At 32.4% G+C, this 15,550-nt stretch overlaps 1 protein-coding gene across 1 annotated transcript in view; it reads left to right on the top strand.

Annotated features, from left to right (window-relative positions):
- LOC114339254 (uncharacterized) overlaps positions 1-15,550 on the top strand; it is a 265,488-nt gene that overhangs the window by 192,445 nt on the left and 57,493 nt on the right. The window contains exon 3 of the mRNA XM_028289881.2: positions 4,808-5,006. Coding sequence (XP_028145682.1) covers positions 4,808-5,006 — 199 coding nt within the window. The remainder of the gene's footprint in view (positions 1-4,807; positions 5,007-15,550) is intronic.

Below are 15,550 nucleotides of genomic sequence, written 5' to 3'. Positions count from 1 at the left end.
TAGATATTTGAAAATAACAATATCATGCTCATTTTAATACCTTCACCTTTTTTTTGTTTTTAAACTTAGCATCTTCTATTAATAACGTTTAAAGGTAAACAATCAGGTAGTAACAAAGAACAAAACAATTCCTCGAGTATATGAGATAAACCTCAAGATCAACAAACTGAACAAATTCATACTATAACGGAAACAAAAAAAAAAAGACTTAAGTTCAAAATTAACATGAGCTAAAATTGATACTTTTAAAACTCCAGTCCTAACACATTTTTTATATTCCCTTATATTTTTTCATCCCCGAGAAAGGTGAAACTCAACCTCAGAGCAAAATCACACATCGGCAAAATATCCCTTTTTTTTCTTTGACATGTTAGGTATGTATATTTGTATATGCCAAATTTCATGTTAATCCAATAGTGCTTTTCATTCACAGTCATTTGTTTCGAGCTTCTTCTGTCATATGCCGTATAATCGTTGTTTGTTAATATTATGCACAGATTATACAACACAAGAATAAAAAACCGCTAAACGCCGTAAAACGGAGTGGCGCATACAATATTCCAGCTACAAAAGATCTGATATGAATATTACGTGGCGCGAAAATGTATTTTCATGTTGATGCAAAACAAAATTCCAGTTTTATTTTAAAAGAGTTTTTCCTAATATTTGCTCAATTTGAAGTAAAACGCGCCACAAAAGAGTAACTTTGATACAGTTTGAATTTTGAAACTCTTTTGTGGCGCGTTTACTTCAAATTTAGCAAATATTATAAAAAAATCTTTTAAAATAAAACTAAAATTTTAATATTCATATCAGATCCTTTTGTAGCTGGAATATTGTATGCGCCACTCAGTTTTACGGCGTTTAGCGGCTTTTTATTCTTGTATCAGGAATTTTTCAAAGTTATTTATAAATTAAATGTATAAAATTGAATGCAATGTTTCTCGATTACACGTTAAGCTTTATAAATGGTCGCCTTTGTCGCATTATCTCCCAAATGATCTAGTGTCCATCGAATGTACACTAGGTTTTTTTTCTATTCGAAATAGATTGAAAAAAATATTGGGGTGGCCGGTAAATGAACTCGGATTGCCCGTTGCCCGATCAAATTAGCTCGTAACCACTACAACTACATAAACCATTTAGGGAATAATCGTTAATTGGATTATACTTTTGTAGCTTAATAGCTTCTAAACGGCTTAACCGCTTTTGTTCACTAAACATGAGTTTGAAACGTATTGACAAGTAGTATCTTATGCATCTAAGGTAAAGTATTATAACTGAAGCTATTACAGGAATTATTGAGCTTGAAAACCCGTTTTCCCCATAAGAAATAGATTTAATCATACTTATGAAGCCTATAACTTAAAAACTTGAATTTTCCCGGATATAAGGTATACACCGTTAGATTCGTCTAGAGTCCTTCTACAAACGCTTAGTTATTGGCGTAATTCATAGGTTTAAATTTTGAGTAATTGTCGAAAAACCAAAATTTTTAAAGTTTAGTTTTTCCGCTGTACTGAGCCGTGTGTATGTCTGATCCTGACAGCTTAGACACCATTTGAAAGCTTAACGCAACGCTATTGTATTGGTGTATTTACTGTTCTCCTGTCTCTTCTTGAACCGAAGATATATACCGCCAAAAAATATGCCGTTTTGTACCTACCAAGTCCTATAGCTGGCTTATGGGTAGTCACAACTCACAACCTCTTTAAACACAGAAAAAAAATTCAGATCGGTTTAACTTTTCCACACACATACATACATATATACATACATACACACATATCCACAAACATTTTTCCTTTTTTAAATAAAAATTTACTCATATTTCTGAGCTCGGTAACTTTTGAATGGTATAACCGATTTTCAAAATTAGACATGCGTTGGAAAGGTAATGATCGCTTCTATTGGAAGCCGTAAATGTAGAAGTTGAATTTTCGAAGTTTTTGGGAGTTTTGGGGACGAGAACGAAAAACAGACCCTAAATAGGAAGGGCCGTAAAATCCACACCCTTGGACCAAAATGGATGGTTGACATATGAATGGGTGAGTCTTTTCCTGAACTTTATGATGGGAGTTGGCCCAATTTTTAATTCAGTCAGATTTAGAAAATCGAAAATTTCGTGTATATATAGTGTTGCGTGTAGGGGGTGTAGGTGTGCGCCACTGGCGAGAACTGCCGTTCTCTGGTAATATGACAGAAGCTCGAAACAAATGACAGTCGATGAAAAGCCCTATATGCGAGCGGCAACTCCTAAAATTACGTTATACCGACCACGAAAATCAACTTTAAGGTGAATGACAAATTTTGACCATTCTTTATGTTTTCGAGGTCGCTGAATCCAAATATGAAATTTATTTTTATCTAGAATTGGAGGAAAATTTTCAAAAATCAAATTTTATGCAAAAATGCGAAAAAATCAATTTTGATGATTTTTCAAATTTATCGTATCTTTGGTCGCTGTAAATATTTCCTTTTGAAAATTTTACTGCGTCATCTTTGAAGTATTTAGATAACAATGAGATTTGTCCAAAATGTTTAAACATATTAAAAAAACTTAATTTTTAAACATTTTGTCGTCAGATTTCGTTAGTTTCATGTTTACTTAAAAAAGTTCAGTGACAAACTTTTTAGTTTATAAATTCAGCCAAAACAGCAATAAAACATAATACATGAAGAAGTTTTCTGGAAAACTTCAAGTCAAAATATGCAACAGAAAAAAGTTATGTGACTTTATGGACGAGCGGCACACCCCAAAAAACGCTTATTTCTCGAGATACTGACCACGGTGACGTGAATGGCTAATTTTGATCTTACTTTGTGTTTTTGACGGTGCTGAAAACGAAAATTGGGTTAATTTTGAATTTAACGTGGGGGAACATTGTCAAAATTGCAATTTTACCCTAAAAATAAAAAAAATAAATCACGTGTTTTGCGTTTAAATAGCTATAACTCTGTTCTATTTTAATATCTTTTCTGAAATCCGCAAGAAAAAGAAAAATTTTTCCTGTAGTTGGCGGTATACCATCAATTACAAAAATTGGAAAAATTCTTTGTCAAAGGTATAATTTTTTTTATTAAAAATCCCTTTAAGGGCTACATCACAACAAAACGTTTTCGATTTTATAAAAAATCATCATCAGTGTTAGACCTAAAAGTAAGTATAACCGTTTTAATGAATGTAAAGTTGGTGATTAAATTTTGACTAAGGTTAGAGCAAGTTGGTTATACTTACAGATTGGATGTCAGCTTAGTCACCAAAGAAATATTCGGGTAAAAACCTTTTAAATATAATATGGATGCATCAAAGGTGCATACTTAAATAAAATGCCTTAGGATGGATACACGGCAACAAAGATAATGCCCTTAGGTAAGATATTGAATTTCCCAACATTTCCCAACACGTGGGATGAAAATTGAGTTGTTTAACAACGCTATCTAAATTTTACAAAGATGACACAGTAAAATTTTCAAAAGGAAATATTTATAGCAACCAAAGATACAGAGAGGTAAATATGAAAAATCGTCAAAATTGATTTATTGCCTTTTTTAAAATTAGCATAAAATTTGATTTTTGAACATTTTCTACCAATTCTCAATAAAAATAAACTTCATATTTGGATGTGGTTACTTTGAAAACATAAAGAATGATCAAAATTTGCCAGTCACCTATCATGGTTGCTTTTTCGATTTCTGTGCCTCAAATTAGGGGTGTGCCGCTCGTCTACAAGGGTTTATTTAAAATCTATAGGTTTTGCAATATTTTACCGTCAGTGAACGAACTATATAAATTGCCCTTAGGAGCTCATTATTAGATACAAAAAAGCACACTAGTATTGAATACGATATTAAAACGGAATTTCGAATGTTATAGATAGACCAAAATATTCTACGACCTTTACTTCGAGGGATATTAAAAATATTGTTTCAATATTTTGTTACTTTATTTGATGATTATTCGACTAGCCTACGGCCCTCGCTTTCATACAAATGAATAATAGTCACTATTGGCTGACTCGATAAAAATAACGTTTAGAGAAAACAAAAAAAATTGTTTATTGATAAAAAATTTAAAACAAAATTATTATTGATAAACGTTTCGAAGAAAAATAGAGAGTGTATTTTCCTATCATAAAGTTAATTCTAATAGTTACAAGAAATTAGATGAATATTTGAGGAATATAGTCGAGTCAATATACCACCCATCTTTCATAATATCTTATAAAACTAGTAAATAACGCCTTTTCTATTAGAGATTCTTTATAGTTTCGTCACTACTAATGAATTTATTAGATGCTTAAATGTTTCTTAGCCGAATATGTGGGATGACTGATTGGCTGGATCAGCGTATCCTTAATCTTTTCTGGAATTTTTACACAATTTTATAGTCGGTTCGCTAAACTCAGACACAACTGGCTGGTGATTTTAGTAGGTAATGTTTTTGTTTTTTGCCAATTTTGCCAAAATTAGAAAAATTACTAACTATTTAGTAATTATTAATTATTAACTACATTTAGTAAATTTTGTTGACAATTTTACCAATTGGAAAATTTACTTACTAAAATCACTAGCCAGTTGTGTCTACAGTTTAGCGAACTTGGAAGTTCTATCTAACTTGGAAGTTTAGTGTCTTGAGTTTAGCGAACCGACTATACAAATAATTTCAGTGCAAAATTACAAAATATCTTTATTTTATCGGTACCTTCAATAATATATTTCACTACAGTTTTCCAAAATGTGGTTATTACTATTGCACACAAAAGTTTCAATAAAAAGTTTAGCATTGTTTAATTTTTTATTTTAGCTCATGGAAAAAGGAGTGGAAATCCCATTCCACAAGAACCCAGTGAACTGCCAAGAGCTATGAATACACGATGGTTTCTTTCAAAGTTAGTACAAAGTCCTATTGATTTCCGCTACTTCAGGGACATTGATTTTGATATGGCTGCCAGGCACAATCCCGAACAACTATTTGCAGCTGACGAGATTGACGCTAAAAGCGGGTAAGTACATTTTAGTTCATTTTAGGGGAAAAAATCATCATCATTAGCCGTTTTGAGTCCACTGCTGGACATAGCCCTCCCGTAAATAATTCATTGCATCCAATCTTGACCACCCTCTCCATTGCTCTCTGAACCATTTGTGCCTTATTGTTACTTTTCTGGTAAGGATCAATGTTTCTGCTCCATACGTTAGAACTAGAGTAAGTACACGGCGATCCCTACTTTTTCTGTCTTTACAAGGCAAATTACGTGAAGTATAGTTCTCACTGGTATGGATATATAAACATTATTTGACAAATGTCATCATTAACTTTAAAGAGATGGCTTTTGAATGTTCTTGGATAACTGTTACTTGTATCATTGCATCATTAATTCAGTTAATTAATTTGGTAATTTTTTCACTAACTATGTATTCAGTGATTGTAATAATTTATATACTGTACAACAAAAACTAATACTCAATCGACAAAAGAGAAAAAGTGATAAAGGGATTTTTTAATAATATATTGTTACTATGGAACGCTTACAATTTTAAACATTTTTAACAACAAAATACTTGGATCACAGAATATATCCTGCTGTATTCCCTGCTTGGATCTTCCATAAATAATAAACAATAAATAACTTTTTATCAAGTTCACGTAACATTAGATCGAAAAACTGCAAAATACACTTAATCAATATTTTTGAAAAATCTATCGAATATTACCAAACACGACCCACCACGGAGGTGGTGGGAGCCTTAAATAGGAGCCCCAAATTTTTATTCCAGATTTGGATTCTTTACGTAAAAATAAGCAACTTATATTCGATGTTTTCAAATTATGGATAGATGGCGCTATAAGCGGAAGAAACGATTGTTGGAAATGGAAAATTAAATTAAAAATGGAAAGTCCCCACTGAAATGGAAAACTTTACTTAACTTTTTTTGGTTTTAGGACCTACTCTCCTCAACCCAATAGGTCCCCAAAGCGCTCGAGTGACTGCACATTAACATACTTCGCTCCCCTACTACAATGTAAATGAAAATAATTTAATCTTTTCGAATTTTGGTCTTACTTGATCATGTCACTTATCCCTTTTATTAAAGTTATCACATTACTAAAGGAAATGTCCAAATTAAATACCGACCTACCGCTCCCACTTGATAAATTTCACGATGTTTATCATGGTCATAAAACGAGTAAACTCAAATATCTCAACGACATTCTGCTCACCCTAATCGTCACATACTGATAATGTAGAGCATCATTTTACGATACCCAAAATAGCCTATAAAAATTGAACACAAATAATTTCATATTGATTTCATGTGATATAATACGTAGTAAGTATGTGAAATTTTAAGCAAAATCGTTTCAAAAACGGAGAAGGGTATATTATTCTAGGCGCCAAATAGAGGTCGCCGTGTCCTTTTCAATTCTGATAAACAAACTCAACGGTTTCTTATGGATTTTTGGCTGCTGATTACGGATTTCGAGGGTGGAATTTGATCCGAGTGGTCAAAAATTTGTTATAAACAATTTAATTGTTTATAAATTGTTTATAAGGCTCTGGCTCATAAACTAAAAGAGATATAAAATAATGTTTCAAATAAAATTTGTTCGCTATTAAAAAACGAAGAAAATAACGTTTACTTAACTTAAATCCAACAATTAAAACTCAAGATATTGTAAAATTAGTGCACAATGCAAATTGTAAATTGCAAAATAAGTATTTTTCGAAGCTTTATCGATCATAACTCGGCTTCTACGCACCCAAATGAGCGTTAGAAGGTCTTATTTGAAAGATGAATATACTTCCAAACAAAGTTTATTAAATTACTTTGTCTTCATTTGTTTTAAAGTTATATCAGTTTGAAGTTAAAATTTTCTTAAAAAAATTGTACATTAATTTGTTTATAGGTGTTTCACGAAAATTTGAGCTATAAACATTTATACTTTAATTAACAATAATGATAGAAAAACTCAAGAGGAACACTTTGAGCTTAAGAAAATATTCGTATGTTTATTTTTGACCAAGATATCGATATTTTAATAGCGCGCTCTTAGGCGCGAGATTGGCTCACCGCGTCAAGGTTCACGTGTGCTAATTTCTCGATGCAAATTATAATTTCTATGTATATAGGTTATATTCATTTTTCATTTTTAAAGATCCTAATGAAATTTTATCATATAATTCTTATAATTAAATCATCATACTGTACCTCGTATCACCTTTCATTCTATTTACTTTGTCTTCTATTTTTTGTACTAAATGAGAAAAAAACTTAAAAACTGATATTTCAGAAATATAACTAAAAAGTAAGTTGATATTATTTATTAATACTATTTTTACAAACATTATCTTTCATGCATCTGCATCGAGAGATACAGAGAATCTCAGCTTTTTTACATCTGCATAAGTTCTTAGAGCAATTTTTACAGGTACATGGTGGTACTAAGTCTGTTCTTGTAGGCAGTAAAACTAAAACTTTCTGGGGCTTCAGTCTAATTATCTATATGATGTGGACTAACCACATATAAAGTGGATCTAGTTCTTTTGCAACATCATCAAGGCACGTCAATTGTGTGTATGCCGCCACAACATAAATGCTCGTTTTATATGCAATGATGATGATGTAAAAGAACTCGATCCATTTTTATATGGATATCACATATTTGCTCATTTTCATGCGTAGAAGTCGAGTTATGATCGATAAAGCGTCGAAAAATGCTTACATACTTGACTGTGAGCCGATTTTGCGCCTCATAGCGCGCCATTAAAATATCGATATCTTGACCAAAAATAAACTTACGAACATTTTAAAAAGCTGAAAATGTTCCTTTTGAAATTTTCTATCATTATTGGTAATTAAAGTATAAATGTTTATAGCTTAAATTTACTTGAAACCCTTATAAACAAATTAATGTACAATTTTTTTTAGAAAATTATAAGTTCAAACGGGTATAACTTTAAAACAAATGAAGATAAAATAATTTAACAAACTTTTTTTGAAAGCCTCTTAATAAACCTTTAAAATAATGCCTTCTAAAGCTCATTTTCATACGCAGAAGCTGAGTTACGATCGATAAAGCTGCGAAAAATACTTATTTTGCAATTTGCAATTTGCATTGTGCACTAATTTTACAATATCTTGAGTTCTAACTGTTAGATTTAAGCTTAGTAAACGGTTTGTTCTTCGTTTTTTATTAACGAACAAATTTTATTTGAAATATCCTTTTTATTTCTTTTAGTTTATGAGCCAGAGATTTATAAACAATTTATAAACAATTAAATTGTTTACAACAATTTTTTTACCACTCGGATCGAAATCCACCCTCTAAATTCGTAATCAGCAGCCAAAAATCCATAAGAAACCGTTAAGTTTGTCCATCAGAATTTAAAAGGACACGGCGACCCCTCTGGCGCCTAGACTATATAAAAGGAAAAAGCAATTGGCATAATTCATTAATTATCATCATTACATTTTTTGTAATCGCACTTATTACACCTTTTGCAATATTGCAATTGGCGGGTAGAAAATCAGCGTTTCTGAAAAAAAGGCATCACAAGAATAGGCATCCCCATTTTGAAATAATTTAGGTGAGGTTTCAAGTTTCAAGTGGTAACTACTTCCAGTCCATAATGTGAGGATCTACCCTCCGAACAGAACGGTTTCTCCATTGGTTCACTTGTGCAGTGAACACCCAATCAAATTTCATTAAACTACATATTTTTAAAAATTTCATAAATATCATTAAAATATTTTTTATTAAATCTCATAAATATCATAGTATCATTAAAATATAACTGTATTTATTAATCACATAATTTGTTTGCACAACACCGCTACGCTAGATGCACGTGGTAAGTGCAGAATTCAAATTGAACCCAGCCACTGTACAGTAACCCTATAGAAGAACGAGAGCTCTTAAATCCGTGAACCAGGGATTCTCCTATCTTAAAACATTGACGATTTGTGCACTGCACACAGAGACCGGGGCGAAGCGTTTCGATTCACAGTTTGGCATTTTCTGTTGTGGGATTTTATTAAATACAATATTGGTAGGTAGTTTTTTTAGGATAGTGGAGCCTTATTCAGTGAAGTTTATAAAAGAAAATGCAAATAGTTTTGAAAATTGACTTCTTATAAAAAGAATGGACTAACTTGGCCGGAGATAAACTTGGTACAATAATGTGCAATAAGAAACAAAAAGTTTAAACATTGTTTTAAAGTTGAACAATATAGAAAAACTTAGTGATTATGTGGGTGTGATAAACTACATTCTTTATTTTGTTTTCCATGTTTAGTGTTTTCAAAGAATAAAACTATAATTTCAATCTCGGTCTTTGGATGCCGTTAAAATAAACGGATTTTTAAACAGTTTTGACAAAGCCATTTCATTATTCGTAACTTCTGCCTCCACCTTCACCACCGAAGAAGCGCTATCATTCAGTAGGTATCATATTCTGCACAAAACAAAAAAAGTGTGTGACATCCTGACTAATCGGGTCAAAGATAGGTTTCATTTTACAGAACATCTTTTGGCGAGGCCCCAAAAATTTTTCGCCTGGGGCGCTTATTCACCGTTTGTATAATTACATTCTTTAATTGAACACCCTCCTTAAATTACCACGAGCCGCCACTGCCTCCGAACAAGCAACCCACGTGTTGTGTGGGAAATTCTGTGTTGCCTGATGTTAAATCTAGGATTATTTTAAACATCACATTCAATTTAATATGTAAACTTCCTATAATTGTACAACATTTAAAGGGTTTTGTCTCACATTTTGATGGCTCAAGCATGTTTAAAACGTGTTAACAGCACTGATTATGGACTTTTTAGTTCGAAAACGTTCCATAATGTAGCTCTTTAAGGATTTTTTAATTATACAGGATTTTACTAATTTTTTTAGTATCTCATCGATGTAACTTGGCAACTTCCATTTTTGTTTGTAGTAGTCGTCGTAGTTCGTAGTAAAACAATTAATTACCGCATCTTAACCAGTAAAATAACTTGTACAGGAACTCTGATTATTGTCAGGGCCGTGCGGTGCTATGAGGCAGCCGCATCAGGCGGCATCACAAGGGGGGCGGCATAATCAGTAGAATCAAAATACAAATTGAGCCATTCAATAATTAAAAATATATATAGGAGCAAGTGTCAGCCGAAAATATTTAACTGGTGAAGGTTTAACAGAACTTATTTTGACAAATTTGAAAAAATTAGTTCTTGATTTAAAACGGCTCAGAGGACAAGGCTATGATAACGGGGTTAATACGAACGGAATAAGAAAGGGTGTGCAAAACAGAATATTTGAAAAATATCCTAGGGCGTTTTATGTGCCCTGCGCATGCCACCTTAATAATAAATGACGAAGCGTCTTTTTCTACAGAAACAACAATCTTTTTTTGTATTATACAAGAACTGTACACTTTTTTCTGGTTTTACAAAGCGTTGGTAAGTTCTGAAAAAAACATGTTTCACAACTAACACTAAAACCGTTGAGTACTTCTAGATGGTTAAGTCGAATAGATGCATTGAAACCTCAAGATTTCAATTTTGTGAAATATATAATGCCTTATTTGAAATAATAGAAGACGTCAACAATGATTCAGAAACTAAAGTCAAAGCACGAGGATTAGTAAAAAATATTAAAAATTATAAATTTATATGCCGTGTAGTTCTTTGGAATGATATTTTATTTCATATAAATTCAGTCTCGAAGATGTTGCAACATGTAACTATAAATTTGTCAGATTGTGTAAAAATGTTGGAAAAACTATGGAAAAAATGAAAATTTACTGACAATTTGGCTATGAACAAATGAAAATTACTGATAATGAAATTGCGGAAAATCTTGTAAATAAGTTCCAAATTTCCTGCTGAAAATGAATATTGAGGCAAAAGAAAAATACGTCAATTTGATCTGTGTATCAGCTCTCAACAGAGGAAGATAAATTTAAAGTAAATTTTTTAATCTATATTTTAGACATTTAGACAATTCCTTTAATTATTTAATTATTTGATTGATCGATTTGCGCTTTTAGAAACTCATAATAAAAATTTTAAATTGTTATATGATATTTTTAAATTGAGGGAAATATAAGAAAAGGGAAAAAGGAAAGATGATAAAGTAAATACTAGAAAAATACTAGAAAATCTTCATTCAATACTTTTCATAGCAAAAGAATCCGATATATAGGCAAATAATTTTCTAGAAGAATTATTACATGATTTATCCCAAATGATACCATACTCCATGAAACCTTTAGAGGTTTTGAACTATTTGTGCCAAAATATCCTAATTTTTTTTATACCGAAATATAGCTGTATCACTAAGGACCGGTATTATCTGTCCCGATTAAACCCCGACTAGAGGAATTTTGTCATGCGAGGTGCAGAAAGTACCGGCCCTAAGAATTTTATTAACACTCTCTGTCTCGGCTTGGGGAAAGAAGTTTTTCAAAACTAAAAATGATTAAAAACTATTTACGAACAACAAAACAAAACTAAAAAAATTAGCACTTATTTCGATAGAGTCCTCACTAGCTGCTACTTTAGACTACACCAATCTGATTGACGAGTTGGCCAAAATTAAAATCATAAGGATAAAATTGTAATTTTCATAAATGTTATTTAATGTTAATATATATGTTATATGTGAAAATAGTCACCTTGAACCACTCAAGGGTTACCGGCTCTTTGGTTTCGCAATATCAGTTCCTATTTCATCATCCTTTCAGCAAGCGTTCCCATAGAGATAGCTGACCATGCATGGACATCAACCTCTGACCAAAGCTGGCCTTTCGTGGGAAACGCCGATTCCACATTTTGTAGGAAGGTTATAAATTTAGAACTTTAACTTTATTATTCACTCGTCATTTTAGTTTCTCGCTAGTAACATATTTGAATTATATAATTTTATTTACTTCAATTTATCATAGAACAAAGTATAAGTGTAATTTGTGAAATAAATCTTTTTAAAAAGTCAATTAAGAAGTTAGTGATTTAACATTTGGCGCAGTCAGTAGGATCCGGTCAACGTTGTTAGAACAAGGAAACTCACTAGCAACGGCGGATCCTTATCCCTCAACGGAAAAAGACTTTAGAGCCGTCCTCATTCAACTGGATACTACGGAAGGAACACCTGGTGAAGCCCCTGGTAGCAGATCCCGTTAGAAAACAAGACGTCCTCGATGTTTCTGTTAATGTAAGTTATTGAATCATCTCGTTTTAATATTTTAATATTGCAAGCATACCGTACATACATCATATTTTTTTTCAATTTTAATCTTGACTATACAGTAAGTCAAGCTAAGTTGATTATCTAATAAGGAAATATTTTTTTTTATTACATACTTTTATTATTTTATCATTTTTATTTGCGCATTTCATTGATTTCATATATTTTCTCCGATATTTTACTTTATTTTACCATATTTTACTTGATTTTACCATATTTTACTATATTTTACCATATTTTATTTTATTTTACCGTATTTTACTTTTCATATTTTGTATATTTTGTTTTTATACTTCCACTGACATATTATTATCAAAATGCCTGAAACACGTTCACAAACCCAAGCTGAAATTGAACCCTACAAACTTTCAGAAATATTTTCCATAATTCCCGAATTCGAAGGAGACCCAATCTCTCTCCCCACATTTTTAGACGCATGTGATTGCGCAATTAGAATGGCTTCGGGAGACCAACGTATCTTATTAACGATTCACATTAAAAATAAACTAAGAGGTAAAGCAGCTCAATTAGTAAATTCTAGAAAACCAAGTTCTTATACAGACATCAAAAATTTACTAAACCTTCATTTCGGAGATAGTAGAGATCTCACTTCTTTAATTCATGACCTACAAAGACTTCGACAGTTATCAAACGAATCACCCTTAACCTTTTTCAACAGACTACAAGTTCTAAATGCAAAAATGCACGCCTCAATTCAAAAATCAGACCTAACACAAGACCAAAAAAAAGCCCAATGTACTCTAATTGACTCTATGGCTTTGAATACTCTTTTAACTGGACTAGAACCCCGCTTAGGACAAATAATTAGGGCTAGCAACCCTCCTGATCTTATTGCAGCCAGTAACCGTATCAGACGTGAACTTCAGTTGTCGTATTTCGAAACACAAAAATCAAATAAAGATAACCAAAATAATCCAAAACCTTCCCATCCGATGAGAAGAACCTCATCTAATTTTTCTAAATGCACAATTTGTGGACGAATTGGCCATCTAAGTAGCGAATGCCGCTCCTCACGTTTTCCTTCTTACCAAAATCAATATAATGGTAGACCACAAAACTACCAAAATAATCAAAATCAATACTCTTCCAACCAATATAAAAATAGACCACAAAACTATCAAGGTAATCCAAACCAATACTCTTCCAATCAACAAAATTTAAACCCACAGAGATCGACTTTCCCTTCTCAAAATCAACCGCAAAATCGCCCCACTGTTATTCAGAGAAATCCAAATTTTCAAAATTTTCAGCAAAGAGCCCATGTCTTTAATGAATATCCTGATGATCTCGTAGAATCTTATGGAGATTATTATACAGAAAATGATCTCCAAACTGACTATTTTTACGATTATACCAATGATACACCTGATTATACCAATGATGCCCCTTATTTTACCAATGATACACCTGATTCAGAAAATTATCAGGATTTTCTTTCACTGCCCAATCAGAACCATCCTCCAGTACATACGAACCTTTCAACCGATATTATCAACGTACAACAACAAATCCAAGCCCTCAATTTGGACAATTTCGATCCAAATGTGAACTTCCCGGAACAGAAATTCCTGTAAGCCCCTTTCACACAATGAGCTCTAAAAACTTATATTATATTAATGGCGCTACGAATACTTTTAAACTTCTAATTGATACCGGTGCAGGAATTACAGTTTTCAAAGAGAATACTGCACGAAATTATCATAATCGATCCCCAGAAAATGTTACCATTCAAGGCATAACCGACGAAAAACTCTTAATTACAGAATATGTCCTTATTCCCTTTACCGATGATAACCCCCACAAAGTTTTCATTTTTAACTTAGACATTGACTTTGACGGAATAATAGGCCTAGATTTCCTAGACCATTACGAATGTGTAATAGATCTTAAAACGAGACAACTTCATACAAACTTCAAAACCCTTACCCTGCATAAAGTTGGTCAAGACACACATAAACCCACAGAAAATACTCCGGTGACATTTCCTACAGAGATAATACATCCAAATAATTTTCAAACATATCTGAAATCAAACACAAACATTAAAGCTCAACAAAATAACAGCTTACTTCACGAAAACACTCATGATCAACAAAAACACATCCCAAGACCAGAGAAAAAACGAATAAAAGAAAAAATAAACCAAATTACGATTGATAGCCGAACGGAACAAATATTTAAATTAAAATGCAACCTATCTAATACAGACGCAATACTGTCATCCCAAGAAATCGAAAAAGTTCGAATTCCTCACGCATTAGTCCATGTAGACGAGAATGGAGACTTTTTAACTTCCGTCATTAATGCTAATGCAATGCCAAAAATAATCGAATTTTCGAATATTTCCATCGAACCTATAGAAAACTTGGAGACAATCTTCACCTACGACGAAAATCACTGCGAACATCCAATTATAGACAGAGAACAAATAATAAAAAAACAACTGAGAATTGATCATTTAAACTCAGAAGAAAAGGAACAAATTCTAAACATTTGTACGGAATTTTCAGACATATTTTACGTAGAAGGTGACAAGCTGACATTCACGAACGAAATTAAACATGCAATCGAAACGAACAACGCGAAACCGATATACACGAAATCTTACAGATATCCGCAGGTTCACAAAGAAGAAGTCAAGACACAAACCAAAAAAATGCTAGAACAAGGAATAATTCGGCATTCGGTAAGTGCCTGGTCGAGTCCAGTATGGGTGGTACCCAAAAAACTTGACGCATCTGGCAAACAGAAATGGAGAGTCGTTATTGATTATCGTAAACTTAATGAAGTTACAACAGAAGACCGATATCCACTTCCACAAATTTCAGAATTGTTGGACCAACTTGGAAAATGTCAGTACTTTACAACATTAGATTTGGCGTCCGGATTCCACCAGATTGAAATTGATCCAAAAGATATCCAAAAAACAGCCTTTTCAGTTGACAACGGACATTACGAATTTGTTCGTATGCCTTTCGGATTAAGGAATGCTCCTTCCACCTTTCAACGAGTAATGGATAACATTCTCCTAGGAATTCAGAACGAAAGATGTTTAGTATATATGGACGATATAATCATCTATTCAGCCACCATTCACGAGCACATATCACGACTGACAGAAGTATTTAAAAGATTAAGGAAGGCAAATCTGAAGATACAACCGGATAAATGTGAATTCTTAAGAAAAGAAGTCGCATACTTAGGACACCTCGTTACAGAACACGGAGTAAAAACAAATCCTGCCAAGGTATCATGCATAAAAAGTTTCCCAGAACCCAAGACAACTAAAGAAA

Source organism: Diabrotica virgifera, chromosome 8 (genome assembly GCF_917563875.1).
Source record: "Diabrotica virgifera virgifera chromosome 8, PGI_DIABVI_V3a".
NCBI classification, from domain to species: Eukaryota; Metazoa; Arthropoda; class Insecta; order Coleoptera; family Chrysomelidae; genus Diabrotica; species Diabrotica virgifera.
The sequence above is the reverse complement of the archived record's forward strand: the minus strand, read 5'-3'. Positions and strand labels throughout refer to the sequence as shown.